This window comes from Siniperca chuatsi, linkage group LG1, assembly GCF_020085105.1.
Source record: "Siniperca chuatsi isolate FFG_IHB_CAS linkage group LG1, ASM2008510v1, whole genome shotgun sequence".
Taxonomy (NCBI): domain Eukaryota; kingdom Metazoa; phylum Chordata; class Actinopteri; order Centrarchiformes; family Sinipercidae; genus Siniperca; species Siniperca chuatsi.
The window spans coordinates 28428356-28441731 of NC_058042.1; the positions used below are offsets into that span (position 1 = coordinate 28428356).

General features: G+C 37.9%; 2 protein-coding genes across 3 annotated transcripts; both read right to left on the bottom strand.

The window, feature by feature from the left end:
• Window positions 1-368: 368 nt before the first annotated feature.
• fam219b (family with sequence similarity 219 member B) lies at window positions 369-8414 on the bottom strand. Of its 2 annotated transcripts, none has more exons than XM_044204575.1 (6): window positions 6944-8414; window positions 6280-6388; window positions 4695-4788; window positions 4501-4578; window positions 4303-4354; window positions 369-3108 (listed from the first exon to the last, which is right to left on the bottom strand). In XM_044204575.1, the coding sequence occupies exons 1-6, from the start codon at window positions 7016-7018 to the stop codon at window positions 2959-2961; spliced, it is 558 nt and encodes a 185-aa protein (XP_044060510.1). In that variant the 5' UTR covers window positions 7019-8414; the 3' UTR covers window positions 369-2958. The 2 variants fall into 2 exon arrangements, with proteins under 2 accessions (XP_044060510.1, XP_044060417.1); XM_044204482.1 differs by having other exon boundaries at window positions 4501-4590.
• A 116-nt stretch (window positions 8415-8530) lies between these two features.
• Window positions 8531-11202, bottom strand: LOC122879974 (cytochrome c oxidase subunit 5A, mitochondrial-like). Its single transcript, XM_044204702.1, has 5 exons — window positions 11045-11202; window positions 9828-9944; window positions 9327-9448; window positions 8882-9004; window positions 8531-8651 (listed from the first exon to the last, which is right to left on the bottom strand). The coding sequence occupies exons 1-4, from the start codon at window positions 11115-11117 to the stop codon at window positions 8891-8893; spliced, it is 426 nt and encodes a 141-aa protein (XP_044060637.1). The 5' UTR covers window positions 11118-11202; the 3' UTR covers window positions 8531-8651; window positions 8882-8890.
• Window positions 11203-13376: the final 2174 nt, after the last annotated feature.

The following is a 13376-nucleotide window of genomic DNA, read 5'->3' on the forward strand; positions in this document are numbered from 1 at the left end:
AGTATTCCAAACACTTGCGTGGACAAGTTACACATGGCCTATTTATCACCTTTCTCTGAATGCTATATAACATGACAATGAAGCAATGTTTAAATGACTACAAAACATACTACAAAAACCTCATGGTCAGGTGCCTGACAGTGAAGTGCAATAGGTGTTGCATCGTGAACAGCATAGCTCCATGCTGCCCCCTTGCGGAAACAACGACTACCATAATGGTTGGTTCTTTTTATCAACCACATGCTGTTTACTGTCTATAACTCTTTTACATCCCATAATTAAAACGCTTCATTGGCATACTACCTCCTTAAACAAGCACTACCGGAAATAATTCTTAATAACTGCAATCACAGTCATACACATGAAAGTATAGATAATAGTTGTATTTAATAATGTAAACCCATAAACGGTACAATCAAATAAAAAAAGGGCTAGTGTTTACCATTATACAACAACTATTTAAGTTATTGCATTTAGCACTCAATAACACTATATTGTCACAATGTTGTATAACAAGCAGATTGTCCCAATAGTTGCATAGTACAGGTGAGTCAAGTGTACTTGCTACTGACCACTGGTGTTAAGTGCAATATTAGTGTACATAAAAACATCGTGCAGAGCCAGGGCCGGAGTCAATCCACTTTAAATTCAGCTGTTACATCTAAAGCATTTACCTCACACTTGCATCAAGTGACTCACACTTAGTGTAAAAGTAGAATCAGCTTTTATTCCTAAATCACCCACATTACAAACCTGGAGTGCTGTGAGGAGACTGAGTGTACATTACTCATTTTCAACACCTAGCATTATCATTGCAAAGGTTTTAACAAAATCCACTTTCTGAATTTGAATTAGTGAATTGATCCCGACTCTGTGAAGTACAAATCAAGGTTCCTCCTTTTTCTTGGAAAACAATGTCATACTCTTTCCAGTCCTTAACTTCTTTATGGTGGTTAAGTGGTCTGCTATACCATTTATTTATGACTGAGAGTTACGCCTTGTAACAACCAACGTCACAGCATGAGAAATAACAGTGTGGTCTGCAGTTAAGTAAAACAGCAGCCATACATTTATCCTGACTTGAAACCTCTATGCACTTAAACAGTTGTGCAATTTTATTGTATTTTACAAATGTATGTGAAAGGCAAATTACTTTCTAGTTGCACACTCACTCACACACACAAACACATCTCCTGAGAAAGTGATCACTGTCACTTGCTCTGATATTGAAACATTTTTGTTAATGCACAGTTTCAAAATGAACACCAACAATTTATAGTAAAATATGAACCAGACTGTAACATGAGTGAACAGATACATTTTTTAAAAGTGGAAAAAGAAAATAATATATATGTTGTTTTTTTTAAATTAACAATTTCCATTTTCAGCACATCCATGTGTCTATTGTGTAGGAAACAACAGACACATCATAACACAAACAGAAAATACACAGTTTAAACTGATATATGGTTTACAAATAACAAGGGTAGACAAATGCCTCAATCTTAATGCAAATCCAGTTTACTGCTTTTAACCTGTAACAACTATTTTTAGTGTCCCTAATATACTAATAAATAAATAAATAAAATAATGTAACTCAAATCTGCCGTCCACACACTCTGATGTGTTATGGATGAAATATCCCTTTTAAGTGTTGTATTAGATCCTGGACAGGGTTCTAATCCAAAATGCTACATATACATTTTTGGCATTTTGTAAATCTATTTTTGAATTATTCCTATCCATCCCAAATTGTTTTTTGAAGCATATCAATAAGAACAGAGGATTTAAATTATAAACGTATACATATCTAACCACATAAATAAATGTTTAAGACATATAAGATCACTTATATGGGAATCTGTAATTTATTTTGTTTTTATGCCTACAATCTTTTTGTAATAGCTTTTTTAAAAGTGACAGATATTGGTTTCTGGAATGAAACTTATTTCTACAATACAGAGATTGTAAAGTCCATCAAATGTCATTGGTTCGTCTACCAAAGCACTTAACTCCTCTGCTTACATTTTGTTCCATATACAGTAGTGTAACATTTGGTAAGTGTCGGTGTTACTCTTCCAAACAGTGGGTAACTTTGTAGGACAACTTTTCATTATGCTTTTCTGTCAGTACAGTATATCTTCTACAGGCAGAGGGTGAGTCCTTCTTGGTATATAGCAGTTTCCTCAATGACAACTTAAATTAACTACACTAAAATGTAATGACTCTCTTCTGAAAAACACTTGTTTCAATTCAGTGCTCTGTTTCATAGTAAAAAAACATATCTTTTAACATGTTATTTATGTTGGAATAGGTGTCATATTTTTTCCCAGTGGTGGCAATGTCATTTTGGAATCAAACTCAAATGTCATTTTTGAGGAAGAAAAAAAAACAACAAAACAAAACAAAAAAAAAACAGGCAGTTAATGCAACAGTAGTAGGGAATGTCAATGGTCAAGTGAGGTGCCTTCATATAGCAGTTAGTTAATAACTGAAAAATTCTAATTCACCTGGAACATTAAAACAACAATACCTCATACATCTAAGCATGTTGTGCTTAGAGGGCTGCAGACCTGTTCACCAGAGCAGAAAAGACAGAAACCCGCTCTCCTTTGGGTCAAGGAGGACATATTCTAAACAATGAATTACTCTGCCACTCTATTTGGAGCAGTGGCATAGTTAGCATTTCATGTAGTTCTATAAAAAGAAAAATGCGTTAAGCTTTGGGGTCACAGTGGATAAGGCTGGTTCTTACGTCCATCCGCGTTTTCATGTAGGTTGAGTGATCTCTGTGCACGCAGTCCTGCATGAACTGGAAAATTTGGCTTCAGAGCTGGAAGTCCTCAGGCAGCACAGCAGTGGAGCTTAGTTAGAAAGAAGGCCTCAGACACCAGTAACTAAAGTCAGGGACATGAACTGGAGCCAAGCCTTTGTAAGGTTCGAGTCACTGCACCGGCATCACTGCATGGAGCAGGACGGGCCCTCGGAGCAGCAGCACACAGAGGAGCCCATGGCTTTGGGCGGAATCAAGTCCAGGTCCTCGTCATCTGGGATCTCATCCAGACGGTAGCCGTCCTGAAGCAGCTGCCTGCTTAAATCAGGATGGACCTGGAGAGCAAAGAGAAAAGACCTCACTAACACAATACAGTTTATAATGTGATATTCAAACGAGAAACAAGTCAAACAAGCCACAGCAGCTATGTAGTTTACAATGGAAATAAGCTACAGAAGTCAATAAGGATTCTCATAATTGTGTTATGAGCTCACCTAAATTGTTCTAAGGCACTTTAATGAAACAAAGTTCCTTGAGTAGCCAGGCAAAGAAAAATATAATCTGTAAATGGACATTAATTATTGAAAGATCCAACTGGCTTTTGGGTTCAAGTTAGGTTGCCAGTGATGCCAACAGTCCTCCGTTAATCACTGTTAGCAACTACAAAGTCATGTTAAAGTGGCAGTAAACCTTTTGCTTTTACATTTACTTTTGAATCACCCAAACCCAGTCCCGTTCAAATACAGTATATAAATATTTAGCTGGGATGGGGTCCCACCCATGAACTAACTGTTTAAGTTTAAATATATTTTTGTATGTATCTTAGCTATGATGAAAATTCTAGTTACTCAATAGCAATGCGAGAAAACAAGAGACTGAATTTAAGCTAAAAGGCGGCATAAACAACCCTGACTACATATCTGAAGTCAAGAAAAAGCCAGAGGCTCAATGTGTGTGACTGAAGAACAACAATGGCAATGTCAAAAATAAAACACATCCTTTGCTCTCACATTTCCTCATGCACAGGCAGTCAGTATATACTGTTCCTACAATATGTATAAATGCATTCATACACAGACAAGATCTGGCTCCAATTCCAAAGGTTTGATGTACTTACAGCTTTTAACCCCTTACCTGTTTACTAATATAATTTGGTGGTGCAACTATCTTACAAAAACCCTCAAATAAATGGCCAGTTTTCTGTCCCGCAGATAGATTTTATTTTCTCCACAGGTACTAAATATTTGCATTGTGAAGGTTTTGGAAGGTGAAGGGCAAGGTTTTCAACTGTGCATGCTGGCCTGACAAGCCGGACCGATGTGTTAGTGAAAGATCGCACAGAAGTCACAAAGATGAAAGGACAAAATGGAAAAATAAAGCCCAGGTTGATAACACAAATGATCTTTGAACAACATATGTTGTTGTCAAAAAATGCACACCCACACAGCTATAGTCACCCAGCCAGTTAAGACTGTGTGGTAGCTGAGATTCTGAGAGCATCTGAAGAAGGTCCCGTGGGGCAAACTCACCTCAGCTGAAGAGTATCCTGAGGAATACTGCTCAAAATCAATCTCTTCATCACTGTAAGGACAAGTAAGACAGGTCAGGTCATTCTGAGGTAAACAATTTAAATCTGTCAACAGGAAACCACTTTTCAGTGCTGAGTTGACTGCATATAGTGGGAATTCAACATAGTTATCACCTGTATATATGTGGTGTAACCTTACCTGTCTGAGTCCACCGCAACCAAAGAGTCCTCAGCGTGCTGACTCAAAGCAGCGTAGCCCTTGTTATACTTCACCATCCTAAAAGGAGAACTAGAAACTGTAAAGATTGTGCAAAACAAACAACGTCTCCCCTGCATTATGGTGACGTCACAAAAAGCAGCTTCCTCTTTCCTCATCATGCCTCCTCTCCTTACCTCTTAGAGCCTTGTCTGGGCTGATGTATCACTGGAGGTCCTAGTGAGAGGGCTTTCTTCTTCAGTGCTTTCCTCGCCATCTCCCTGTGTTTCTCTGTGAATAATAATTTTTTTGTTGACTAGGACTGACTGGATGACGGTCAAAGCAAAGGTCACGTAAGACGTTTATTGTGCTAATAACACCATATCTTGAAAAATATCTTAGCTTATCTTCCTACACACACTGCAGGCAAGTGGAAGTTCTTTGAGAATGACTGACATCTCTGTGTTATGATAATCAGACCTATCAAATAAAATCAATCATCATATCTTATAGGGTTGTTTTTTTTTAGCAGTTATGGCATAGCTTCAACACATTTCAAAGACTGACAGGCTGATCAAGACAAGTATTTGATTTAGGAAAACAAAATATAATTAACTGGATTTCATTTGCTTTTTCTAATGGCTTACACCAGTTGAGTTACTAGCTAAAATGCTGGTATGCGCATTTGTTTCTTTTTTCACTGCTCTTTTATTGTTCTGTTCTCACGGTCCAAGTAGACCTGAGCTGACAGAATTTGTTACTAGAAGTTTAAGTCCAATCAATACCTTTGTAGAAGCCTGTTGTTATTTTAAAACATGAAGAAGAATGTGTGTGCGTGTTGATCCTACCAGTTGCCCCCTACTAGGAATAACAACAGGTTAAAGCAGCTCTGCAGCTGTCCTAAACACTGGAGGAGGTAGGATGACTTTCCTAGCTTCAGAAAGTTGATCAGTGATTTTTTTTGTTGTTGTAATAAATATGTTTATTTAATGCACATTAAAATACATTTGTTCAAGTTGGGTTTAATAAATTAGATGCCAAAAGTCAATAATGTTTTAGGAATCCACCAGATAAACTAAGTCCCACTAATTGTTCAGTTTCCCTTTCCTATTTACTGTGTGTGAACATATGTAAAACCGAGACAAAACAGTCTGTGAAATATGTCAATTTGCAATGCATCTCTCCAATCTCACATGACAGCTTCACATCACACTACCGTCACTTAACTGTGCATGAAACCCAACATCACCTCTTCTCTGTGCGGAAATCCTCCTGTCCATGACATTTGTCTCGCTTTATGCAGGAATGCGCAGCTACACAAAGACTGTTTTGTAGATGTCAAATGAATATCAGAAATAGAATCGCCAGTCAGTCAGCAGAGGTATTAAGTGCATAAACGTTTGTTTGCAGAGACCATGACCGCTTACAGTTAAGCAGAACATTTTGGTCTACATAACAAAGATATCAGGTTCTTAGATGTGATGGATGTAGGCAGTGAACTTAATTATGAAAAGTTTGACTATATGGACTGAATTCTTCACACACAGTCTGTGTGAAGCTGTGAGCAATTTAGCTCATCAGTGTCATATGACTCAGGCTCTGATGCCCTGCTAGCTGCACATTCAACACTCTTAAGCTGTCCCATTTTGTGCTGCATACAACAGTATGAACCACAGCTGATCTCATAAAAGCAACAATTATGAAAAGACTCCTGACCTACAGACTGGCATAATAATGACCTGTTTATGTCATTCTGTTATGCCAAGTCATGAAAATGCTTACGCAGTTTGAGGTGGATTGCAGGAGCTCTGGACATGATGTAAGGTCCTCTTTTCTCCACAGGTCTGATCCCACCATCAGCGGTCTTAGGTCTTGTGCCACTACTGGGCCCCTGAGGTTGCAGAAAAGAAGGATTATCTGTATTTCATATTCATGTATGGTAACCAAGTAAATGACAAGACGCTAATGTGGTAACTAAATGACATCATGTGATAGATAAATGACAAGAAAAAGTTTTTTGGGGTTTCTTAATAAGTCATTAAACCTACTCCAATGTGATAATCGTCATGAAACAAATTAGTTTACGTATGTCACTTATAGCGTAACTCATCTATTTATAAGTTAGCTAAAGTCTGTCTCCAGTGGTAAACCCCAAAATTTCACAAGCCAGATGGAATTTTCGAAACCGCAAGCTCCTCCAAATTTTCCCAGCAGTCCTTCGGGTTATAGGAAGCAATAATCAATTTTTTACGTGTTTATAAGCCCATTAATCATGTCACGCGATATCATTTACAGTCAAACTTAGCAATGTCTAACGACAGAAAGCTTACCCTGTCAACACTAATTTGTAAGCATGGCTCATCTAAACAACTGTCAAAAATCACAGGCTAGCCTAGTCAGTTAGCAAGCTAGCGTTAGTCGGACTAGCTAGCTTAGCTGACATTACCGACAAAACTTGTGGCTCCGGCTGCGCTTCCAGCAGAGTGTCCTTCTCTGGTTCCTCTATGATGTCGTTCATCATGATGGCGTTAGTTGTCACAATTTACACCACAACACAGCCATAATGAGAGGCGTCCCACCAGCGCGGGACTTCGCTGTTTTCTTCAGGAGCAGGTAGGCACTTCTGTTAGCTAGCTATGCTATTATGCTATCAGTGACAGGTTTTATACTACTTCCGGTGAAAATTCCAAAATAAAATCCTGCGTCGCTAACATGTTTTGCAAAAGGTATGTGTTACACAGTATGTTACCCAAGAAGTAAAATCATTCAACTGCAGTGTTTGGTTTTGTGCAGTAGCATTTTTGCAGTTTCTTGTAACCAATCCATCGTGACAAAAGTCCGTCAGGCTTACTAGCGTACATTTCAGTCTGCAGTTCAACATAGACGACAGAAAAGTTATCCAAGTAACGTTATACTAGAATAATTAAGTAAAAAAAAAAAACTGGGAAATGATTAAACTGTGATTATAATAACAAGTTTAAAAAATAGAACTTAATAGTTAGTAGCAAATAATAACGATAATTATTAAACACTGTGAAGAATGGTCTCTTGCTTCCATTTTCCATAGTAGATGTGATACTGCATTTCCAAAATATACAAATGGTGCAATTACTACCGTATTATGCTTTAATTGCTTCTAGTATTGAATGGCAGACCAGTGCTGCTATGCTACATGTTAAATCCAGGAGAAAGATTTCCGGCCTCCTGTCTCCATCTGGTGGGTGAGAGAAGAGCTCAGAGGACAAAAACTCGACCGTCTCACTTTCTGTAATGTTAGACTAAATAAAATAACAACACCAATTTTGAAAAAAAACAAAAAAAAAAAAATAGATTTTCTGAAAATCTGTGGCTAATGCTTTAGGAAGGGTCTGTCTTCACGTAACTCAAACTGAAATGTTTGGGCCGTAACTACTGCTAAGAACAGTTTTTTTGAGACTAAAGATGCTCAGAGGTAAATCTTCTCGTGTACCTAGCTTGTGAACCTCCACAGGGTCAGAGGTCAGCACCAACAGAAGAGCAGCAGCCCTGGTATGGGGTCTACCACTCTGTAGTGTTTAAATTATAACCTCAAACACTATGTACTTCTTTGTGGAAAAAAATATATATTTTGCATTTATTAAAAAGGGTTAAATGAGGATAATGTAAAAATGTAAAATCTGCAGCACTGGTTGACATTTTGGCGTTCATAGTTTGGCCATCAATCAGAGCAGTGCTACTATTTCTATTCACTGAAATAGAATTGAATTGGTTGTAGTTTGTTTATAGTCTTTAACTCACCTGCACATGCACAATAGACCTTTTCACAACAGACATTTTGACTTGTTATTGCCGGAAAAGCAAAGGTCTAACTAATAACATTGAAGATGGCTCCACTCCATTCAAGTAGCCCAGCAAGCTATGCCAGTGAAGAAGCATACATATTAGAACTCCTAAATGGATTGCAACCAGCATCACATTTGCTGTTAAAATGGTCTATTATTGATATAAAAATATTCAATAATTTACCTGGGGAAAAAAAGCCTAACACACATTCTTCAATTATTGGTTTTCTTTATTAGGTCCACCATTTTGTACACAATAGGACAGCATGGATTTAATCAACAATATAGACATATTTGACAGGAGACAATCAGGAGAGCTCATCTCTTTATGACCTGAGGAAAGAGGAACAAAATATACTAAGGTGCAAGTAATATGCAATATAATTCATGATCTACTGTATATTCATAGAGTAGGCCAGCATACACATACAGGGTTTGAGGTATGCCTCAAACCTTGAGGCAGCGCTGGACATCATCAGTACTTATGACTGAAGCAATTCTCTTTCTAAAGCCACACTGCCTTCCCAAGTGACATTTAGTAGTATGGTATAGTGCAGTCTCACCTTGACAGTCTATAACTTGTCAATGCCCAGCTCCTCTGGTGTTGAGATGCCGAGTTCTGACAGGGTGGGCTTCAGCTCTTCGATCAGGTAGGGATAGATATCTTTGTGGGGGCCTGCTTTGTCCTGCAAAACACCAAAAAAATGTCAACAACAAATGAAGAGAATTTTGTCATAGGCAATCCTTGCAAACTTGGCTGCGAGCAGTTAAGTAATGATTAGTCTTGAATAATATAAACTAGTGTACTACTATTAATTTGCTATTAGGGGTGTTGTATTATATGTTTGTATATGTTAAAACATTTTTGATTTGATGACTACAGTGAAAGACAAATTCTTGACTTCTGGTAAATTAAGCTCTGGGAGTCACACTTCCCCAGTGAAACAAAATTCAGCAAAAAGGTTTATGGCAGACCCAAAGTGAACCTATGAAGGGACGGTCGCTCACCTTAACGGCCTCAAGGATGCGGATGGCGCTGGCCAAGTCGTTCAGTCTTCGGCATGCCCTTAGGGCCGAATCCAGGATTTTGGCCTCGGGTACCAGGTCATACCCAATCAGCGTGTTCATGCCTTTAGGTTAAAATTAATGGAAAAAGCCCTATTACTTCAAAGAATCAGCAATAATAACAAGAGCAAATGCAAATAATAACAGAGAGAAAAAGCAATATTTGATGGACCGTTAAACCTCTACAATACTTGCAGTTTTGCTAAAGGTTGTTCCAGTGGAAATCAAACCCCACTACCACCACTGCTGAACAACATGGGAAATTATAATGATCAAATAATTAGGCCAACTTTACTTTACGTAGGTCTGTTATAGAGATTTGACTGAATGTTATGGTCATGATTTCCAAATGAATCCAAACCGGAATCATAACAACGACCGAACTAGGAACGGGACGAAGACACATTGTCAGAATATGAAAAGCATAAACTGTCAACAACTCACCTTTCCTCAGTTCCCAGGCATCTATGTCAGGCTTGCTGAAGTAAGTGACCCAACGGGCATCAAACTCCTCGTCTGTCTCCACCTTGCCATGGGAGTAACATCTGGAGGCCAATGGAGCTGGAAAACATGAGGAGGAAGACATAGTCTTGACATGTCTTTTTTTGTTCTTTTCTTCTTCTTCTTTTTTTTTTTTTTTTTTTTTTAAATACTAGTGACAATACAATACCTAAGTTTCAAGAACTTACATCACCTTATATAAAAATGTGAGTACATGTAATGTAAAAAAAATAAATAAATGCCTTGCTAAAAAAATTTTTTTTAAAACTAAAAACAAAAGCCAAACACAAGCAGCAATACAAGAAGTTTGCCTGTCTAAATTAGCCAGCTTTTGATTTAAATGAGTAAATATCTTATTAAACAAGATAATGAATTTGGCCAGGCATTCTGTGCTAACCCTTCAATCTTCAATACTGTTTTCGATATTCTGCGCTTCAGTCACATTTCTGTAGGTACTAAAATTTTAAACTAATTTCATACTCTGTGCAGCATATGTCCAAGTTCATTTCTATCTCATCTCCACAACACATCACATTGACGCTGACAACTCATCTTATTCGAATCACATTTTTAAAATAAAAAAAATATACATACAATGTCTTGGAACTAACAAGCGTGGGTTTTACCTTATCAGCTGTAACATAGTCTGCATTGATACCCATATTCTGTGAGCTAACAAGGGGAGTTCAGGACAGTTCATTTGGGAGAATATTATCATCAAAACAGGTCACAAACTAAATTATGCTAGACTTCCATCGTAAACTATGTGTAGATTATAAATATATAGCTATATACATAATAAATTATATGGTTTGAGTTGGTCATTACATCCTGTTGATATCAGCTGCGTATAAACTGCGGTCACTGACACTCTTGAACTAACTAAGGAGGGTCATCACAAGGTCGTGACTTTTTTACTAAAATTCATTTCGCGCCTCTTCATTTTAAATTCTCCATGAAAGGTGGAAATATAGGAAAATATTCAATTCAAGACCACAAGGACAGCTAGCCAGAAAAATAATTCAATGTCACCCTAGGTTAGCTTTCACATTCACACACAGCAGTAGCTAAGCTAGGCAGCTAACCGAGCAAGCTATTGTAGTCATCTTTATTACAGAGGTTATTTAATTTCACGGTAGGTGTAAAGCAGACAGTCCTACCTGAGTAACAGGGTCGTGACCGAGCCAGACTCCGGGCTCCTGTGGCTGACAGTCGGAACACGGCTCGGAACATGGTACCGCAGTAGGTGCTAACTGTCCTGTGTGCACTGCTAAAGAGAGACCCTGGACGGACAAACACGAGGAGGACGATGCGGGTCACGTGACTGACGGAGATAGCCGAATGCTTCTAAATCTAATCTGCTGATAGGTCCTCATCTAGACATACTACCATACTGCAAGTGTAAGCGAGTAAGTGTTTTGGATTTGACAAATTACAATTATAATCTTATTAAGATCATTTTAAATATTTGTTTTCTAACTCTTTTATTTACAACAGTGCGTTTTACCTAATTCACAGAAGTACCACAAATGCGTATTTACATTAATGTAAAGTAAATATAGTCGATTCTATGAAGGAATAAAATGGAAAGTCAGTATTTTTACTAAAACATCAACACTGTGCTATGGTCAGTCTGTCTGAGTCTTAAAAGCACTGATCATGATTTGGGGTCAAACTATAGGCCTTGACCTTAATTAGCTTATTATTGGTACTCCAAAATGTTGGTTTGTGTATTTGTGTCAGAATATAGTTCATCAAAGCAGCAGACGGCATAATATACTGACTTTTAGCACCTAGTATGAGTCATGTCCCCAAAACACTGGACACTACACTTTTGATAAACAACCACATCTTTCAAACTCAACACGCCCAGTTTGTAACACGCGCTTTCTGTTACAAAATTTGAACCCGCAAGACGAAACTGAGATGACATCATCATTTTCTCAGACTTTACAAAGCTCCTCCAGAGCCGCACAAAAGACATCCTACAACTGTTTTCACAGGCTGTACAGTACTCCTCATGGTGAGAAAACTGAACTTCGTGTGTAAAATTGGTGGAGTGCCCCTTTAACATCACTGCCCAGATAAAACAAGAAAATGCAGTACATAGGCGTATAATACCAGCAGAGGGAGCTCTTGGTTTAAAAATACACTCTTGAGCCCTTGGTGTGCAACAGTGCAAGTTCGTTTCATTTACTGGTCCAGCAGCAAATATCCTTCAGGCCTATAAGTGCATGTGAGGAGCTGAAGCACTGACATTATTATGGGAAAAATCATGTTGTATTTAATAAACCGCAAATGGTCATATATGTAGGAATGTTTTATGTTGATAACATGGATGATACCATATATCCATTTTATTTTACTATGTGTGTATGCAAACACATGACATGTATGTACAGGCGCTGTGTAATGGATGTAACCAAGGTATAGCGGATTACCCTGTTGTGTGTATCTGTTTGTTTGTGTGTGTGTGTGTGTGTGTGTGTGTGTGTGTGTGTGTGTGTGTGTGTCAGTGTTCTTAGTGACGTGGTAAACTCTAATCCGCCTTAAGCCCAGGGCACCACAGTAGATGTCCATTAGTGTAATGTGCTGCTGCACATCTTTCCTTCTCTGTCTCTTTCTCTGTCGTGCCTTTTATTTTCCTTCCATGCTACACACTAGTGCTTTAAATATCTGTGTTGACATTGTATTTTCTTATAAAAATCTAGGTCACGTGACAGTGTGGAGTCCCCTAACAACTATGTGTCAGTGAAGGAAATTACTGTGTTGAGAAATCAGTCTCCTTGAAATGAGAAAATTCAACATGAGTAGAAAGAGGGTGATATTGGAGTACAGAAGTGATTTTCTGCACTGTAAAACCTCTGCATTTCTATTATTATTTATTTTGTCTAGGAAGATTTTACTCACATAATAAAAAAAAAGGGGTGTTTATCTTCTTTTCACCTGATTAATGTGCTAGAAGTGAAAAACTCTCATTCTGGTCACCATATTACATGTGTACAATGAGCACCAAGGACTCGAGGATAGTTGTGACATCTATAGTCAAGATTCTGGTTCTTGCATTTATCATTAGTTGCTTGTGTTTTTTTTAGGGATTTGAAGCTAAATCATTTTGGATAACAACATCAGCTAAATGCTCAAACTATCACAAGTGTGACTAACCTTAGGATGTTACTGAGTACATAAAAAAACAACTCACCTTTTAAGTTTAAAGACTTGAATTCTCATTGCCGTTCAAAATAGAATAACTCTGCTTGTGTCTGCATTGCCTTAATATAAGCTTATGCATGTCGTATGGTGAACCTTCTTATACAAAAACTACATTCAGTCCAGTTTTTCTCCCTAATTTCCTCTGTTTTTGGTGTGGGTGACCAAAGTGTGTCTAAACCAAGCTTGTCTTGGTTCTGACGCTCAATGTGGTGAGTTACACAGAATGTTATATTGACTCAAACCAGTATTGAAAGTCATAAAAATAGAAAGGAAGCTCAG